The sequence below is a fragment of the Apteryx rowi genome, unplaced genomic scaffold (genome assembly GCF_003343035.1).
Source record: "Apteryx rowi isolate R43461 unplaced genomic scaffold, aptRow1 scaffold_102, whole genome shotgun sequence".
NCBI lineage: Eukaryota > Metazoa > Chordata > Aves > Apterygiformes > Apterygidae > Apteryx > Apteryx rowi.
In genome coordinates, this window is record NW_020447220.1 from 93,140 (window position 1) to 114,141 (window position 21,002).

At 44.9% G+C, this 21,002-nt stretch overlaps 1 protein-coding gene across 2 annotated transcripts in view; it reads right to left on the bottom strand.

The window, feature by feature from the left end:
* Positions 1-21,002, bottom strand: part of LOC112965726 (gamma-aminobutyric acid receptor subunit beta-4) — a 77,915-nt gene that overhangs the window by 32,564 nt on the left and 24,349 nt on the right. For both annotated transcript variants that reach the window (XM_026065020.1, XM_026065009.1), the window contains exon 3: positions 15,004-15,071. In XM_026065020.1, coding sequence (XP_025920805.1) covers positions 15,004-15,071 — 68 coding nt within the window. The remainder of the gene's footprint in view (positions 1-15,003; positions 15,072-21,002) is intronic.

The following is a 21,002-nucleotide window of genomic DNA, read 5'->3' on the forward strand; positions in this document are numbered from 1 at the left end:
CTGAGTTGGGGATCACGAAAGGCTTTTGACAATGCAAGGCCCTTCCACCTGCTATCTCTCTGCCATTAATGCAAGGGGACAAATGTACTGGTCTCTAGGATATGCTCTGTGCAGCAGGTCTTTGTGCTCATGAACTGATTTTCTTATAGGACCTGAAAAGTAGTTTTCATGGAGATATTACCCTCACTGATTTGATCTACTTTTGTAGTAATTTGCATGTGTTTAATTGCTGAATGCATGTCCAGAAACTGGGACAGATACCAGCTGTATTCTCAACAGGTATGGGTGTGCAAGTAAACTGTCACTTTGTTGCCCTATTTCTCTCCTGCCCTGTCCCTTCACTGCAGCACCTGGGTTGGTGCTGATCCTGCTGGCGTAAGAGAGAGGACACACCTAACCGGGTCCTAAGCCAAAAGCAGGTTGATTTGCCCATGAAAAGGCTTTCAGATTTCTGATTCTGTATATCAAAGCTCCATCTGAGCAGGAGGCAGCACCAGATGTCCCCTGCTTAACAGTCCCAGTCATGTTGGAAACAGAGGTTGAGGAGAAAGCTAGAAGTGACAGGCACAGGGATGAATAGCACCTGCCCCACGAGCACATGCAAAACAGCAATCTCGTTCAGTGTTAGAGGCAGCAATCCCCAAATCACCACCTGCAGTATGCCATGCTATTAGAAAACAATGCCTGGCAGTTTCTATTCTTAAGCTGTAAAATCTGTGAGCTGCTGAATACTAGTTTCTGCTGTTCTGGTTTCCTAGCTCTGCTCCCCATGAAGGCTAGTGGCTGGGCAAATCTCAGAGCCCATTCTATCCCCAAAGCAGGATGGTTTGGCCTTCCCATTCCTGAGTCACCACCTAGCCTTCACTCCAAACCCCACCACAACTTGAGAAAGTGCCCTCTTTTCCAGGTGGGAGCCCCTTAGCTGCTGATCAATCCCATCTTATCTAATATTTGGTGCTAATACCTACCATGCCAAGCCAACATAGCAGAAGGGCATGCTTTGCCCAGACTGCCAGCTGAGATCAAGAAGCAAGGTAATACATTAAGTTCAGTAAAAGGCAAGGCATCAATTTGACTGAATTTCAGCCACAGAGTTGAAGGGACGTGTTTACATGACCTTCTCATTGATAGATGGGCTGGAAACTGGGGTAAGGACTCCCTGTAGTATCTGGGAGACCTAAAAGCAGATAAGATGCCCACTTAAACCAGAAGGTAGTTCAGGCAGCAAGTCACCACCTCAGCAATCCCTTTCAGGGGAAGGGCAAGCTAGAGGGTGGCCTTGGATAGTGAGGGAAGGGGAGCAAGCTGACACTCTCCCTGAGAAGTACAGTGTACTGCTTTTCTCAGGCAAAGTCTATCCAAGGAATGACTTGACCAGCACAGCACACAGACAGCCCCCGTAGCATAGCTCGCTCCACCTCCAGGAGATAAAGGCTCATTACATACATCTTCTAGGTTCTGCTACTGCATCAAATGTCTCAGAATGGCTTCATCAAGTCCTTCCAAATCCCTACGTTAATTCTTATCCTATTTGCTTAAGGCAAAATCTTAACTTAGAACCTTTTCTTAACACACTATCTCTGCGAAGTCTCAGAGAAGTGTTATGATCAACCATTGCATAGCTGCAAAAGGGAGGTTGAAGTCATACTTATATTACAACATRCTTTCTGGCTTGGAGTCCTTGGTAATTTAAAACAGATTATGCTGTGTTAGGCTTCTGCTGCCCTGTAACAGGAAAACACAGTGCTTTCAGAAAGACCATCTTCACCTTTTACTGCTCGCTCATACTACACTAGCATGCTACGTATCTGCCTTCAGCACACCTACAACAAGCTAGAGGATAGTGCTAGTGCCTGTAGCCCACCTCTTCTTCTCCCATCTCCCACCCAGTTTCTCCCAGCCTATCTTCTGGTACTTTGCTCTCCTGCCCACTACCCTYACTGCCTTACAGCATCTCTGTTTCCAGTGGCCAGCTGCATACACATGCAGACATATCTAATAAACAACCATTAAAGCTCAAAAATATGTTTTTAAATAATCACTTTGTATTTAATTAAACATGCAACAACTAGCCTATTAGGCTAAATTAAATTTGAGCAAGACATTTAAACAGTGACTGGGGAAGATATCAGTTTCTAAAGCCTTCAGAAGGGTAAAGAAAGAAAACTGGATGGTACCAATGGAGAGGTGATATAGGAAGATCACTGATGCTACCTACACCCTTTCAAAGAGGCTTCATAGCCTTGGTGCATACCCTCAGAGAATTTTTGCCTTGTAGTTGCTTTCTTATCTCTTGCTTGCTCAGAGATGCTCACTTTAAGTAATCATCAAAAAGCAAATGCTTTCTAGCAGAAGCAACATGGCAAGGAACAAAAGCAATTTCTCTAAAATATTCCCAGAACTCCACTTCCCTGGGCCTATTTTTGTTTGTTTGGCTGGTTTTTAACCGAACATCTTCACTATCTTGCCAATAGTCTTACTGGACACCAATCCTGTCAAACCCTGTCCCAAACAGAATAGGTTCTGCAGTCCTCCCCATAGACACTGACCGCCAGAGAGCATAGGACAGAATACTGCAGGAATGGGACAGTAAAAGGGAGACTTACAAACACTTAAAAGCCCATTGGGATTAGGCACTTTAGAAATCATCATCTCTGGATATCAATTCCAGCACACCCAAAGCTAATTCTCTAGGAGTCCTTGGGCACTTTCACCTGTCTTGTTTTCCATCTGTAAAACTAACACACTGATGCTAACTTTCCCCCATGCAGCACTTTGGGATCCCTAGATCTCAATGCAAGTGCCAAGTGTGTAATGCACATCAGAAACTACTTTTTCTCCATGGGAAAAATATTAACCAGAGCTTGTAATTCACTGTGGCAGTCAAAAAGGCCAAGGCAGTTTTGGGCTGCACAAAATAGCTTGACCAAAAGGTTAGAGAGGATGGTGCTAATTTCCTGTAGAAGACTCAAGAGTACGATCATGGAGAAGGGTTAAGGATAACCGAGGGTAAGCAGACCCAGTGGTGTGGAAGCAGGTGCAGGAAAGGCAGACAGAAGAGTAGAACATCTTTCTGGCAATAAGGTTCATTACATCTAGGGGGAGTCTGAGGAAGAGGATGGCAGCCCCATGGTTTGAAAAACACGGGGCCATTTTTCAACAAGCCCATGCAAACTGCGTCTGCACAACTGTACTGTTAAATATCCCAAAACATCTGCATGCACAGAGACCCAGTCCTATGCCTGKGGTGGCCACTTCTACACACGAACACTGCATAACCATATCTGTGATCTCTAAGTTGACAGACTCAATAAGATTGACTTATTGTTAGAGAAAAGGGGTGGAAATAAAGTGCTTCAGCAGTAGTGCATCTCAACAGTGCRCTCTGTAATTATACTAGTATGACTGAAAAAAGGACAAGAATATCAACTGGATAATCTGTTGCAGGGAAAAACTTCTATTATCAAGCGTATTGACCAAATGGTGTAATACAATAGAAATGGTCTCCTTCTGCCTCCGGTTATGGATTAGTCTGCCACCAGCTATGCCAGGATAAAGCCAGTGGAACTGGTCAGGATTTACACCAGCATCAGTGACCACATAATATGTCCTGTGCTACCCGTCTTCCACTTTAGCAATCCAAATCTTGGCTGCAGGAGTGCAAACCTGATGGGCAGGTGCAGTGTGGTTAACTGGCAATAGCATTTGAGATACAGCTAGGTGGGACATTCCTGATTCTGCTGAACAAGTCAAGCTTGTTACAGGATGCATGAAGAAAAGAAGCGGAGACTTCAGCAGGGTCTGGAGGTCCACAAGCAAGCAGACTTTGACTTCACAGCCAACTGGATGGCAGAAAACAAGCTGCAGTCCCTGTCCGTGCTGAGTGAGTGCTCTCTGCAGTACCAGGACCAACAGTCCCGGAGCCAAGGAGCTCTATTTGCAGAGCTGGCTGAAAGTTATTGGCAGAGAGCCCATGTGAGCTCGGTAAATAAAGTATCCAGATAATAAAAATACCCAAAGGCACTGTTTAATTTTTCTGAGGGTTCTGATACAGCCAGCAATACTGAGAGGGAATAGAAATCTTGCAGGCAGGAGCAGGGGGCAGAGCTGCCCTTCCACAAGAGGAACACAAGACACCTGGCAGGTCTGACTGCTCACAGCCTGTACAGCTAGATACTTAGCACTATGACTTGCAGGGAGACAGCTGAAAGGGAAGGAGGTCTCTGTTCAAGAAAGAGACTGGCACTGTAGAAAGCCAGGCTCAGACAAGAGCTGGTGTACTGTAAACCCTCAAGTACCCTTGAACCTCAGGTCCAACTTTGTGATGGACAAAAGGGTCAGTGTTTTGTGCAAGTGTGACCTAGCCTAGAATGCATCAGACCAAGGCAGTGGATGGGCAGATACAAGCCCACAAGCTGTCTTCCTCTGTAGTCACTGTGGTAGCAGTTTGTGGCAATGAAAGGCAGAGATTAGGTTCAACTTGCAAGCTGTGAGCATGTCTTGGGTTTGCTTCCCTCTTTACTAGAGCTTCAGATTGGAGCTCAGTGTTTTGCAAAAAGGGAGGAAGGATGTATAAAAGGGCATACTCCAGCCCAGTGACCCACTGCACCCTAGCATAGACAGTAAGAGGCCAGCTGTATATACCCTGCAAGTAACAACACAGAAGGGGACAGTGGCTACAGAATCTACTCTTTTACTCTTTCTGCTGCCATTTTTCTGGCAAGAGCTGCCCAGAGACACCACTTCTACCAGGGCAGCAAGGACCGCCTGCATTTCATCCCATGTGCATGCACACCATCCCTTCCCTAAATGATTCTTTTCRTCTTACTAGAGGGCCTTTCTGGACCTCCAAACAGCTCAGCAGATCCTCTCCCTTTTACCATCCTTTTTCCTTGAATGTTCATTTTTCTCTGTAGCCTAGCAACTCAGCACAGACTCAGAATATTAACAGCTCCTGTCCCCACACGCAATCTTCTCCAGAGGCCTGAAAAATGTGATAGCAGAAAGGCTGAGAGGGGTAGGAGCAAGCACCAGAGATGTAGGGAGTATGCAGGGAACCTCTACCAGGCTCTACCATTTGGGAACAGCAAAGCTATTCAGATGTCATATCTGCCACCTTCACTTAACATGTACATAACATATAGAGCTATATATAGCCCCATTTATTTACATATTCAAATAGCAACACAACATGCACACACTCATATTTGGATCTAGATTCTATATTGAGGTGCTGGCACTCTTGCGCACGTACACTCTATTGCTACACGCTTTAAATATATGTATGACAGGATGTCAGCAGGTCAGATCCTCAAGATCTAATCTAGCTTTCAATCAAACCAAACCAGATGAAGCTTTCACTTGTGGAAAGATACTTTAGCATTCTGCAGTAATGCTCTCCAATGCTGCAGCATTGCTATTGAAACAGGTGGCAGTTTGGAACACTACTCTCAAATACAGACAGCTTTTTTTTAAAAAAAAACAGATATATATTTACATATATAATATATATATACATATATATATAGGCTGTGGGAGTTCTGCCTGTGTAAAAACCTGAATAAAATCCTGAATAGAAAAAATACATTTTCATCCTGTGCAAAGTCTTCTGCAATAACAACTCTAACTACTACAGGAATGCTGGAGTGCAAGCTGAAGTGGTTCATACCACTACCATACAACACTGCGGAATGTTCAGATCTAAAGATAACTTGGCTGATACAGGAACAGATGGGGCATTGCAATGCACAGCACTGTTCAGCCCAAAGCATGCTGCAAACAGACCAAGGACTCTCATCCTCTCCAACACAACTTCTCTCTTCTGCCATGGGGCAGAGTCATATAAGAAATTCAGAGTGAACTTATTCTCTTCAGAAGAAGCACAGAAGTGTTCTCATTTGGGAAATCACCTGGTGAGTAAAACATTTGAACTTTGTTTCTCAGTACTGGAAGCAGGTTTGACTCAGTCCTCCTGAGGCTCGAACTTGCGATACTGGAGGACTTGCAGAACTGCTCCTTAGGGATAAGAGCATCATGGAAAGAGATGTGCAAGGGGAGATCATTTACAATAAACATTGCCACCAGATTTTACTAGTGCTGTAAAACCTAGGGACTAGTCTAGAAATTGGCAAGTCCACTCACCAACAGCTTACCCATAACCAAGCATTTCCAGTTATGCAGATAAAGACCTTTCTCCAAACCCTCCATTAAGATACTGAGTGAATGCTACAGGATTATTGGGAGCAAACCAACATGCTAGAGTAGAAAGTCTCATGGGGAGGGATTTGTTTCCCAGTCCAGCAGTTCCCAATCTTTTTTTCAGCTGAGAGGCACCTGAGCTTTTCTTTCAGCAAGGTTTTCACAGCTCACATATCTACTTACCTAGGCACATGGCAAAATCATTCACTCAGCCAACAAAAACACTTCATTCATGGACGTCAGTAATGACCAAAACATTCAGAGCCCTTCAGCACAACCATACGAAACCCCTTGATAGAGCTAGCTATAAGGCTGTCCACCCGCTTATGGGAGGACACCTCCAAGCAGGACAGTGGCCTGCCAGGACTGCTCCTTTCCCAGGCCACCATCTGCCACACATGCACCTAAACCCCAAGACCTCCATTTCAGAAGAAATTACTGGTGCTTTGTGCAGATCCTATTTTATAGCTAGCCGCAGCATCTGAAGAGCCTGTATGGTGATATTGGGGTTGTTACTTAGCAACTAGGCTTTGTGAGATGTAGTGAATTTACTAGGCTGTCTCTGCAGAGTCAACCACAGCCAAAGTGATGGGGAAAATTCTGCCATAGGAGTGGGATAATCTGTGTAATATCCTGGAAGATATCAGAAAGAAGATTTTTTTCCCTTCTACAAGTTGCCATAAATGCAGTAAATATTGACATATGAGTCACATTGACCTATTTTCTAGTTTCTAAGGCAGGACAATCTCTAGGTAACCAATTTCAGAACCAATGAATTGGGAGTACTTCAGGCCACTTCATAACTGTTTGCTTTATTCTAACTGTTTTTTGCAAGAGCCCCATCCTATTGTAGAAGGACCATCCCTGTCTTTGGGGCATAAAGGGGACCCCTGTTTGTTCAGACCTAAGCTCCCACTCCCCCATCCCATCACACTGCAGAGCTCCCCTGAGACCAGAGGCTTTATTTGCCTTCATGCACTAACTTAGTTCAAGAGATCTTTCAGTACAGTCAGTGGAATTCCTGTTAAAGAAAGGTATATTCAGTGTGGTGCAAGCAGATATGCAAATCTGACTCTTGGCTTTTAAAACCATATAGGTGCTGGTGAAAGTCACCCTGAGTCCCAGCACTCCATCACAGGATGTCAACACTGCAAGGATGAAGCAACCTCGAATCCAGCAATAGCAGAGAAGATGGGTCACTGACATTCACATTGCCACAAGGATGTTTCTAGGAGTTCAGTGGATTTCTACCCTTATCATTGATCTAGATGAACCACAGAGCAGGCAGTTATACCTCCTGCCTGCAGTAGAGACCTGCTCAGAGATGGTATGTCTAGAACGGTTTGGAGGTTCCTCTCTCCCCTTCCACAACCATCTTTTATTTCTCCAAACACCCCTTTGGCAGACGGAAAAAGCATCAAGATGCTGTTGCTAACCAAGAGGCTGTGTGTTTATGCACAAGCTTGCTATTGCTGGAGAAGACGAGACGTGAAAAGGCCACCAAGGTGACTGCATAACTGATGGCAGTGTGCATGGCTGGATACTGCACATAGGAGTTGTGTGGGACTGCCCTTTGCACTCCCTGTTAACTCTCCCCTGCAGGAGAAGGTTGTTTCACATGTACAGAGCAGCCTCTGTGCAACTTCCCAAGCAGACAACCACCCAGTGAATTACAGCCCTGCACACAAGGACTTAAAGTGACAATAATTGCATGACCTAAGTCGTACTAAAGTAGTCATTGCTAGAGGAAGGCACAGAATTGCCAGCTCTGAAGAAGCCAGCTCTCTCAGCTGCATGCTTGCAATATCTTGATTTAAATCACAGCACATGGAAACCCCTAGCATATAAAAAACACATAACCTCTACCTGTTCATGCCAGCACAGAGTCTGTGTGGATATCTTACCCTAATTCAGGGCTGTACCATTTTTACCATATTACACTAGAAGGATCCAGCCCCTGTTCAGCACCGAGGCACCACTGCATCCTTTGCTACCTGCGACACTACCATCTCAGGAGCCTCCAGCAATCCAACATGACTTCAGCCCCATTGTACCATCACAGCACACCATCCACAGTCCATCAGCTCAGCAAAGCTGCCGTTCAGCTTTACCATATTTCAGCAGTCTTCAATATTCAAAAGCCTTAAATACTAACTAGGATGTTGTGTATACACACGCAGTTCAGATACCACAGGGTGTCACAGGGCTGAAGATTCCTAAGGAGACAGGGAAACAGTTACAGCACCAGAATGTCCTGTCACACTTGTATCTTGTAGCACACAAATCCAGAAACCTCTGATTGTAATAGTCAAATGCTTTAACCTCTGTTTTAAAACTTTTGGATAACCAGGGACAGAACACATTTACTGGGAAATACCTATATGCCATTTCTCCATTAAAAAGAGATAGCAATAAAATAGAATATTTTCAGTTAAAAATAAGAAAAATGCTGATATATCTGAAGAGAATATATGTAGCAGAAACGTCTCCTTAAAATTTTTGTTCTTTAAACTCAAGACACTGATATCAATGGAAAACTCTTTTCAGGAACATATTGCAGCAAAGGTGTTTCCTGTCTATTATTGCAGACATTCAGAGGGTCTGCTGAGGACACTCTAAGGCTCATGTCAAAGCTGCTTCAATCTCAGGGAAACTAGGGGTTTGTGTACACAATTTGACTGTCAAAGAATTAATCTTCAATCCATTCTCAATCTCACATACAGATCAGTGACCACAGTTACGTACATTTTCCTGCCTTTCCTTTCCACTTTTTGGAAAGGTTCAAGGACCAAGAGTTCCGTCTCTGAAAAAGTATAACCTCAGAGACTGGTGTTGTGTATCAAAGAAAGTCGCTCTACAGAGTTTCACCATCTACAATGCCTATTTTCACCAACCATGTCCAGCATACAGCAGTGATGCACATGTATTAGTGTACATGGGTTACACTGAAAATGAAATCCAATTAGGTAGTGCACATTCATAACCCAGTGAAAACAGAGAACTGCAAAGCCTGACTGGGACAGATCCCGCTACAAAGACTGTATTTCAAACATGCCTAATGGATGGAAAATTTGGCATAATGTAAGAAGTGATGTCCTGCTGGTGATGGCACAACAGACAGTAGGATGATCTTTCCTAGTCAAGAATGCCCTTACCCATACCCTGATCCACCTTCTTTTGAGTTGAAAGCCAATTTAAAACTCTTGCAGCTCATAGCTTTCTTTACATCTCTCCTGAACAGGGATAACTACTTTTCCARGCAAGACAGAACCTGGTTTTCAAATAAGCTTCTAGAAGTTGGGAAACAGCAGGCACAATGGTTCCTTCCATAAGGCCATGAGAGACAGTGCAGTCTGCCAACTTCAGTGCAGCCAGTCCCACAAAGACAAACTGACAGCAGTGTGGCAATAGGCTCACACAAGACCACAAAGGAGAATGCAATGAAGGAAAGCATCAGGGTTAGCTTTGCAAAGTATCCTGCATCAACCACTAACCTGTCTGCACCACAGACTGTCCCCCAGCAAAAGGAGACATCAATCCCACCAGCAACATTTCTTCAACAGTGTATTCCTGCAAACATTTCCATTGGAAACCTCTCTTCTTATACTAGCCCTTCTACAATAATCCACTTGTAACTTTTCAACTTGTTACCAGGTTTATAAAACTTTAAAGCTGGTGCTATAACAAACTGAAACAATGTTATTGCAGATGTAGGAGAGCATCTTGGGATGAATAAATTATAGGAGTCACAAAGAAATCATGATGACAACAATGGCTGGATGCTCCGAGCTGCCTACACAGGAAGGAGCAGGTTTAGGACTGCACAGATCATAGGGCAGGAAAATTGAAGCGTTATGAAGGGTAACTCTCTCTTATTTTAAATGCATACAAAGCTTTTGGTTGTTTTTCCTCCTTATTCAAATAGTTCATTAATGCTTGAAAGGAGCTTGAACTGTCCGGTACCAGAAAAATATGACCCCTGTGATTACCTAGAGAGAGAAGGCTACAGCTGGAAGTACCAGCCTCTCCTCCCACCACCAAGCAATTACAGTCTATCCTAAACAGGTCAGTCCACAGCTGTCCTTTGAAAGGACACACGGGAGTGGGAGGAAGATTTCCAGCTCCTTCTGAAACAGTCACTGCTGGATACTATTAGAGATGGATCCACCGAAGCAGGTCAGTTGAACCAGACCATTAATCTGTTAGTGACTTTGGGCAGCATTCAGGCCACGTACCACAATGACAGAAATGTCTGTGTGCCCCTTTGACTGCAGAGTGACTCAAGGTCTGGGCTGCCAGTGCTCTTCATTCTCCAGAGTCAGGATGTACTACTAGATTCGTAAGTGTCTTGGATACCGTAGTGAGAGGTGTGAACATAGCACTGTCCAGATAACACCATATACCAACAAGTTTCTATAAATAGCGGCACATTGTTTCATGCTTACAACAATTCAACCATCTGTAGCAAAATGACATTTGCCAGATAATTTGTTCAGCCCATTTCCTTAAAGGACAATTAGTAGATACCATGCTTCCATTCTTTGCAGATCACATGAGCTACAGATCATCATCATGATGTTTCTCCTTTTGCCCTACCTTCAAATCCTCAACTTGCAAATTCATATGGAATCTGAAAAGACTCCAGCTAGACCTTTCATCTTCACAAATCAGCACTTCCTGGACGGTCTGCYTGTGAAACATGCCTTCCCCAATACCTATTTGGCCCGGCCCATGGCAACCTTTCCCAGGCATTTCAGTTGATGTCACTGATCTTGACTCAGCAAATAATCCTTCTAATCACTGACAAGAACAGAGGCTGCAGCTCAGCGTTGCTTAGTAGGGCTAAGATGAGTACACAGTAATAAAGCATTACTCTAGCAAGTGAGCCTGAAAATACGGCTGACCACACACAGGCAGCAAGAAGGTGCCATTTTGGGGGGTTTTGTCCATCATCACTGAGAGAACATTACAATGGCAGCACTGCACCTAGAAACTTCCTGCACTATAGCACAACTCCATCATCTGCACTGTGTCATGTCACTGCATCTGGGCATGGCCCTCAAGGAGACAGAGACGCATCACCTTCATAGATAAAGGCGTCAGGGTCCATTGAGCTTGGATAGACAATTGCAAGCCACTCTGCATATCACACAGTATCCGGGGACTTCCAGCATAAAGACATAACTGCATTGCCTTTGCTCCAGCAGAAAACCCTGTAGCCTCCAGGATTAAATGTCACCACATCATCATTCTGGGAACACAGTTCCCATGGGAGCATGGGCAAAGAGTGCTCTTTAGATCACGGATGGAGCTATATTACTCCACAGCACTGCATCCAGCTGGAATCCTATGGGAAACAACTTTTTGAACCAAGCAACAGCTAGTCACTGGCAGCACTTGTTCTCCCTCCACGGGTGCAGGCAGCAGGCTCCAGGGTCCCAAGGAAGGGCATGGCAGAGCTGAGGGCTCCCCTCAGCCTGCCCAGCCTCAGCAACAGGTCCATTGCTCCAGGAAGGATGTCTAAGGATTAATTATCTTACAAGGGGCAGTAAGTAATAACACTCCTTGTGTAACAATAGAAGCTATTTGGTTGCCATGACAACCCCGCTCCACTTGTGTGCCTTTAATTTATTCATTGCACAGTCCCTTCCCCARTCACACAGGATGCCAAAAAAAATGCCTTGTTTTTCTTGCCAGGACCTGTGTCCGGAGCAGGAGTAAGACGCAGACCTTTCTCTGGGGCATCTGTCACACAGAAGAAAGAAGCACGTAAAATCCCTTTGGCCTGGAAACTTGCATCACACAAGAACTCTTTTCCACTCCTTAAATGTGTGTTCTTTAAGATGATTCTGATTTCTAACCCCTTTTGAAGCTGCCTCCCCACGACACTTGTAGATCTTGATCTTGGGTAAGCTCTCATGTGTAGCTGTTTTCATCTTTCCTCCCTCAAACATACGCAGGAAGGATGACCAGGAGATTATGCTTGACAGGTTAGAATACGGGCTAGGAGGGATAATCAAAAGCACAGAAGTGACATGCCTTTCAAACATCACCGGGAGAGTGGTAGAGACACTGCCTGGTGCCCAGTGTAGTCATGAACGGTACCACAACTATCAAAAAAAACACTCAGTATGTCCATCAGTGCTTCTGTCACCAAGTTATATAAGATCCAGAGCAGCATGTGGATGAAGGTCCATGCCGGGGTCCCAGGAGGCCCATCTCCCGTGTGCCCAATAGAGATTTGAACATTGCTCTTTCCCTCCAGCACTAGATACACACATCCCCCTAGAGATCCTGTGGGGGAGGAAAACGAGTGTCACTGGAAAGGGGGGAGCATTGCCTTCACGTGACAAGGGTTGAAAAGTGTTGCTAAGAGAATGGCTGTGCTAGTACTACTTGCCTAGTAAACTGCATGCCTGATCACAGTTGCTTGCAAGAGGTGTATGGAAAAGCACTTGATTACCCTTTATAGGCAATGGACATGTTTCCAGCAAAAGATTCATCCTGAACCTGCCTCCGCATTGCCCAGTTTTCTTCTCACATCTGTGGAGGAAGCTCAGGGCAGTTATAACAACTGAGCTAAATCTCTCATTCCCTCCAGCTACATCTATATACGTTTGTGTCTTGGTCTCAGACTATAGGCCCAGACCCTGAATTGTTCATGCTGGCTCTAGCAAAGACAGTGACAGCTAGCTCATCACATAGGGAATTTCAGGTCCAAGTTGAGACTGGGAAAGGAAATGACTAAGACTTGAGTCCTGCCCTGAAAGGCAAGATGGATGTAACTGGGTTAAGCCATCTGGCTCTTCTATGCTGAGCCTAGACTCAAACACAGCTACTCAAAGCAACAGGGACATAGGTCTGTACCAAGGTCTGAATTTCCATATGTGCATGCTGTCCAGTGTCATTGTCATTAGAGATTGAGGTGTAACATGCTATACAGGTAATTATGATAGTGGGGGGACAATAAGGGAGATTCTATGCAACTAGCAATCTGTTCCATAGCTCAGATCAAGAAGAAATAGCAATTATTTGGCAGAAGTTTAACCTGTAGGTCAGTAACGCTTATTCAAACTAGCATCCCAGGTCTTGGTTTGACTCCTCCTCTCCCAAGCCTCTTGTATAAGAATATGCAAAACAAACAGTTTCATTTGAGAACCTGAAAACTCACAGTTGGCCCTTCAGGCTGGACTGTATCAACAGATACATTCAGAAATTTCAAGCAATTTAGAACCAAAGCTACTAGTCAGATGATTACTTCCCCTCCTCCCCCCTTAAAACAGCAAAAGAACTGGTGGGCCAGAGAAGCAGGGCAGGAGAGTCCAGAAACAGAAAAATAGGACAGTAGCATTGGGAGACCAAGGTTTTAATTGATTTGATCAGCAAGAGCTCTAGACTGACCTAGGACTCTTCTACATCGGTCAAGTATAGAAGAATGGGGCAGGCGCTGCTAAGTGTGGCCCCTGCCAGCTTTCCACACCACTCAGCTGTTCAGAAAGCAGAGGAGCCTGGAGGAAAAGTCACTCGGCAGGAGAGAGGAAAGAGGTCAAAGGACATGTCAGCGCTGTGCGCAACCTCTGCTGAGTTCTAAGGGCTTCTCCTAGACAGACAGAGTACAGGCCTGGGTGTGCACCCATCCCATGACCAAAACTGTTAATAGATTTCAGCACCATTAACAGATTTCACACCCAAAAAACTGCAAACTCAAAGACCTTTTTGTTTTCAGTTGTGAGAAAAGCTCCAGCCCATCAAAGCCAGACAAAACCAGCAGATCCCTGTTACATGGCTTCCTCTCCTCCCTCTTCCAGTACCAATCTCCAAATAAACGCCAAATTTCCACCAGCAAGCCTGCAAAGTCACCGACTGCTTTTCAACTTGGCAGTCATGAGCTGACTGTAAAGCTGTCATTGCCTTTTTGTCACTGGTAACAAGCAGCAAGCATCTACTGTTTCAAGGCATAACCATTAACGGCCAGGAGAGATGTCCGTGCAACCAGGACAGAAGGGTAAGGGATGAGCATCTCTACTCCAGATAAGGAGCAGCTGGCACCAGAGATGCCACTCAAGATCCTCCATCCACACATTCACAGCTAACAGCAAACATACTTAAGTGAGCTATTAATAGATGCATTTACTAACCCTACTAGAATTTACCTCATGTCAAGAAGCTAGCTATAGTCTTTCAGTGTGTTCATTAACATTGCAGATACCACCAGCAGAAGTAGGCATGTAACACATGAGAGGTCCCTCATGCCTGTCTTGTTTTGCAAGGGTTTAATTTCAACATTGTTTCAGTCTGGATTTGGACTGAGGCTGTGGAGCCAACAGACATCCAGCCCCAGTGACACAGGTCAGTCAGTGGATGGAAGGAGCAAGTCTTCAAGACTGAAATCAGTACAATGGGAAAAAAATTTGGAGAGAAACTCATTTACTACAGCCCAGAGAAGTGTTTAATTTTCTTTTTTGTCACACTATACATGGAGAAATTATACTTGAATTCCTTGCACTTTATTGAGGAAGAATCCTGTCTTTTAAATCAGAGTTCCCATCATCCCACAAAATTCTAACCATCTCCAAAGGAGAACAACAAATATACTTATTCTTTATCAGGCAAGTGCCACTCTTTCTCCAACAACTGCAGGAAGGATTTGCAAAAGGAGCTTAACGAAGCAGGTGTCAGCACCCTTCTCTTCAGAAGTATACCCTCAGACCTCAGGTGACTCCAAGGAGCCACTGTCTTGGATTTGTATCTCAAATGGAAAATGGAAGAACAGTTTGCTACTTTTTTTTTTTTTTTTTAACTCACCATGTTGACTTCTGAGATCTGGTCAATGCTGGAGATATGGATGCTCATTCCCACTGTGACAGGGTTACCTGAAACACAAAAGAAGCAGATTAGGACCATATTCAAGCTCTCTTCCCTTGCCTGCTATTACAGCATTAACTAGAAGTGCACGGACATGATTTGAAGCAGCCTCAGATTCCCCAAGTCTCAAGGATTTCCAAGTCACATGTGCTCAAATGATTAGAGAAGAGCAGATTTCTCTAACTCCCAGCCTTACAAACTCACTCCTAGGGGTAGTGCAGCCTAAGCTTGATTCTCCAGTTCCTGGAAGTTAATTACCCCCTAGTTATACAATTATCTCTGGTTATTCCAAATAATGCCTTCAGAGACATCACTAGGCTCCCAGTGGGCTTGCATAAGGTATTGCTGATTGACCATACAAAGAACATAGCAATCAAGCCCATGCAACACATGGGCAGGAAAAATAATCCAGCTCATTCCTCCTTCACCTTGTCAGCTCTGCAGTACTCAGCTTGAAAACCCAAGCGAGTTTTAATACCCAAGATACCAGATGAGCACAGGGATCAGACCTGTGGAGTGAGAAAGTACCATTTTTATAGTGGCTTTTCAAAGCAGGACTGCACTTGAATCAGGGATCAGATTCCCCATTTTACTATTGGCATCGGGGTGCACATCCCCCCCCACATCCTCTTCCCAGCAGCCAGTGAGCTGCGGTAGACATCTGTGCCCCATTTTTCTGGGGAATTTAGCTATTCCCTTACCAGTGACCAAGCAATCCTCACTCTGCAGTAACCACTGCCTCACTACCACATGTAAGATGAATTTGTGAAGAAGCACGACGCTGAAAGGCAGTTGCAGGTAGACCTATTGCCTTCTCTTGTCCAAGTGCCAAGAGATGTATTACTGCTTCCCACAGGCAGGGTAGAGTCAGGGCAGAAGCAGGACACTTCAGCCCCTACTTCCAGACGTGCAGCATCTCCAGCTAGATCCAGACCCAAACCCAGTTCTGCCTAAGCCCCTCTGACTAGCATCTCCCATAGTCAGGCAGTAGAATAGCCCTTTCAGTGGAAATTAAGCTGTTCAAAACTTTCTGCATTCAGTACCCAAACCAGCAAAGGGCCTTCTGCAGCTTGAGTCAGGGTTTCCAAGTGCCTCCCCTTGCCCATCAGCATCCCAGCTTCAAAGCCAAAGCAGAAACCTATCCTACTGCAATCAAAGCCCCTTTTCCTGAACATGCCAAGTGGGAAACAATTCCTTGAGATGCAGTATTAGAAAGGGAATGGCAAACCTTTATGCCACTCAAGGTATTAACTCTTCGGTGGACTCATTAGCAGATTTCAGTGCTGAAATATTTACGGATAATCATGAAATGGCTTAGAAAGTAATTAGGAGATTGGGGGAGAGGGGAGAACCACACAACTGGAAATGAAGTGATTTTTTAATTATGTGTTACCAGAAGTAGGGAAGTAGTGTCATTAGGGTTTCCTTGTGATTGGGTGTACTGTTAACTGAGACCCTCTGCTGCAAATTAAGCAGCATTATCCTTTAATGGAATATGAACAACACTGAAAACATCAGAATCAACAACAACTGTAATTAGACCCCACTATGCAAATCTTCTTAAAGAGGCAGTGCTCTTCTCCAGCACTGACAGCTTACTGTCAGCTGTGCAGGAGACAGGTATTCTCAGGCAATCTAGTAGAGCCTCCAAAAATCCCTGTACATGGGGCAAACTCCTAGCCACATCTTTGCTGTACTGCTGCATTCATCTTCACAAGGGATCCAGGTGCGAAAATAACCAAAAGTCATTCCCAGAGAAGGACTGTGGGAGAGCTGATTCTCCCTTTATTCTCCCTCATGCCAGAGGCTGACAGGGATACCAATAAACCTTTAAGAAATCTAATTTTTGATAGTTTGTCTTTTTTCCTGGAATCAGGGCCTTGTTGTGATAGGAGCCATAGAAAGAGGAAGAAATAGTCCCTGCCCTGATGAACTTACAGGCTAACTGGTTACACGAAAACAGGGCCACATAGCAGGGCTGCAGCAGACTGGGGATGAAGCCAGCTCTCCCAATTCCTGAGCTTTTCTGCCATGCAGCTTTGCTACCTTCAAGAGTTGCCCTCCTGCCTGCTTTATTCCTAGTCTGTCTGTGTCACCACTGGTAATTGTGGTACTGTGGTCATGTGCCCACTCCTTCCTCAGTGAAGAAATAAATGTTTCTTCCCCACTGCTGTATAAGAGACCCACTGATACAACTGGACTGGGTGGCACTGACAAGGATGGTATACAAGTGTTTGTCAAATGCAGAGTCTATTCAATCTAATCTATCTGTCTAGACATTTGTGCTGTGTTCATCACCATGGTATCTGAGTGCCTGAGGTCATGCAGTGACTCAATGTCGAAGCTGTGGATAAGATCCAGACCTCCAGCTCCAAGACGAACAACAGAGTTGAGATCAGCRGAGCGCTGCTCCCCACAAGCCTGGGCTCAGCTCAGCCCAGCTCATGCTCACTTAGCAATGTTTCCTGCTCATCCACTCAAGGCACTGCCAAGACCTCCACTCCCCATCTATCATGGCTAGTGGGAGACTCCGCTTTTCCCACAGGCAGGAGCACATGATCTTCATACGAATGCCAAAGATGAAGGTATGTGAAGTCCTGCCTTTACTGGATCTGTTCTCAGCTGGATCTCAGGGAAGCCATTTCATCTTCTCTGTTTCTGTTGCAAAGGCTGGCTTGCAGTCTCCTCAGGATAGTGATGAGTGTGCAAAGCCAGCAGGGAAAAAAGCATGCCCTACCTCCCACCACAGCCCAAAGAGAAACTAGACCGGCTGGTGTCCAACATTTGGGCTCTAAGTAGTACACAAAACAAACAAAGGACATTGAATCTGCCAATGTTAATAGCTTCAGGGAAGAGGGATACAAAAAGTAGGGTAGTTAAAACACAAGATAACGTCATCTGAATCTGTCCAAAAGGCAGAGCTCTGCATTTGTGGATCTGAGAAGAGGCAAAAGAAGTAAGCCTGGTATTAAAGACCTATGCTCTTATTATGCCTGGCCAATGTGTGCATAAACTAGACCTGTTCCCCCCACCACACCCCCCCACTGGCCCCTTAAAGAAAAAGCTTATGCCTGGAAAAGATTTGTAGGCAAGTTCACAAATGAGGGAGCGTGAGAAATTCTGCCACATTCACCAGTGAAAGGCACCCTAACACTTCCCCATTTCTCACCATCACTAGAGAAGTCACCAACATTATGTACGGAAAGCAGTATGATGCCTGTGAAAAATGTACTCAGGGGAAGTTGAGAGGGAAAGTAGACTAAATAGTTAAACAGTCTTTTTTCTGCAAGTGATACTTGTCAAATACAAGAACCAAACAGCCCAGGTAGGTAACAAGTTGTGCTAAACTGCAGTATTCTTCCAACAACTGATTATTGCTTCCACTTTCTATTTTATCATGATTTAAAGTCCCAGAATCTAGAGTCATGTTACTCTAGAAGTCATTCTTACTTCACTGTTGCAGGGAAGAGGTGGTGTTTCCACACCTGCGTTTGCCTGCACTGCAGCCAGAGGTGATGGCAGCATGGGTCAGTACCTCCATTCTAGATTTCATCCTGGTAGCTCAGCTGCAGAGTGCAGCAGAGATAACAGCACAAAATGCAGTGTGTGTAGTAGATCTCTCGAGACATTAGATGCTTACTTGGGCAACTGGTTTGTATGAAGGGCTGTGCTGCCCTCTCCACTCCTACCCAAGAAAGCTAGACTACAGTGAGCTTGGGTTTCTCTCCCATCAGATTTCTAACTGCAATACAGATGCAGCCAAAAAGACTCAAAAAAACAGTGAGCAGATAAATAGAGAATGCATTTCTTAGTAGAGGATAATTCAAGATTTTTTATGAGCCACAGTCAATATTTTGAGGTGTCTGGTTTGTGCTTTTCTGACCATGTGAACTTGGCAACACCAGCTCAGCCAATGCTTGCAGTTGTTAAGGGACAGGCATAAGCCTCAAACCTACCTGTCAGCCCAAACTGCAGGAACAAAGGGCTGACAAGGATCTCAGGAGGCCATACAGCCCAAATCCTTCATGGAAGTGGACCCAAGTAGGCTTAGAGACTCTTTAATGGAGGTTTTCTTTAAAGACATCAGAATCAGAAATTGCACACCTCCCCTGGATGATCCTGCATTTCACTACACTCCAGAAAGCTTTTCCTAAGTATTCAAACTAAGCCTTCTCTATGCTGTAAACATAGTTCGTTTCATCTCATCATTCCCCCCAAATGATTGCAAAAGAACAAATCAATCATCCTTTGACAACAGCTTTTATGTACTGAGAAACCATGACATCCCCCTCCCCCACCGCCACCAGTACTGTCTTTTCTAGATTAAATGCACCTGATTTCTTCAACCTTCTTCTCAGAGGTTATGTTTTCTAAACCTCTGACAATTAGTGCTCTTCTCCTCTGGCATCTTGGCAATTTGTCTACATCTCTTTCAAAGCATGGTACCCAGAAACCAACCACTGAAGCAAAGATGACATGTCACCAGTACAGAGAAGAGAAAAAACAGCCTCCAATATACAGCATTCTCTTAAAACCACTTTTGGTGAATTCATGACAAGAAGTCTCCCCAGACTCCCTGCACCCACCCTGGAAGCTGCTCACTTTGTGTAGGAGGTTACAGATGTTTATGGAGCAGTTTGCCTGACTTGGGAATGAGCAACTTCCCTGTGCCTGCAGCCTAGCTCCTAGTGTTACAGAGAGCAGCATACATGCAGGAAGAGTGAATGCAGCACCTTCTCTTTTGGCCAAGAGCAGAGATTTTTAACACAGTTGTACACATAGGCCCCAGCATCCTCTGCTTGGGCCCTGCCTATGGGACTACCTGAGGTGGTCCTGGGACCATCCTTGGACTCTGAAGGGTTTCAGAGACCCCTGTAGCAGCATTAAAGCTACTTCAATGTCTTCCACTGAGTAAATAAAGCCTGCCAGGGAAAAGGAGAATTTTCAGCCACTAAGCCTACATATAGAATAATTCTGTGCTTTATACCCTACCATGGTACACATCCACAGGCACAGACTCTGATCATGTAAAACCTTACTCTTTACCCCCAGCCCTCCAGAAGCTGGAGGACAGCAGTGGCACTAGAGTCCAGAAACAGCAAGGCCCAGTCAAAGCTGCCCTGCACTGCCTGGCAAAACTGCTTCTGCAAAAGCAGGGCGATGCAGGCAGACACAAGGAGGGTAACCTTAGCTGATGTACATGACTATGGGACTGCACTGCTTTTTCTTTGTCACTTGCATTTCCAAGGACCCTCACTCCCATCTGGAACAGCAGTTAGTTCATTCTCAGACTTGTCAGAGGAGAGACCAGCACACAGATCAGTCTCACTCCTAGGACTTTTTCCTTCAGGGCTCTTATCCCTGTTTTCCTGGACCAGGGAGAACTCTTCAGTATCTGCATGCTCCTTCTGCACAGAAAGGTTTACCCAAGCCACTGCCCCCACTTTGTTCACAGTACTGAACCTCAGAGCAGCCTGGGTTTATGTTTAAAACTTAAAGCTATGGTCCATGTCATTGCTACATGCAACAGTGAGTTGATTTTACAAGGTCTGACAGACATGGTTAGTTAGGAGGCAAGAGCTCCCAGGTAATCAGGGGTGCAGGACACAGCTCAAATTCAACATTAGGCTTCCTTGACTAACAGAGGAGTCACTAGCCTGGATGCAGGAGTAGCAGTCTCCTAAGAAATGCCACTCTATCCTTCCCAAACCAGATCCTTGTTTTCAGCCCACAGACTGAAATCCTGAGCCATGGTGGGGAAGAAGCACCCCTGAAGTTTCTTCTGAAACATCCCCAGAAGGTAATGCAGAAGCYAGCCTGCTGTCAGCATGCTTGAGTTCACTTTGGAGTAATCTACACCTACCTCCCAGGAGAAGGAGACTGAAAATGCTCCTGTTTTTTCATAATACAGGTGGATTTTAAGATTCAAATTGCTATCA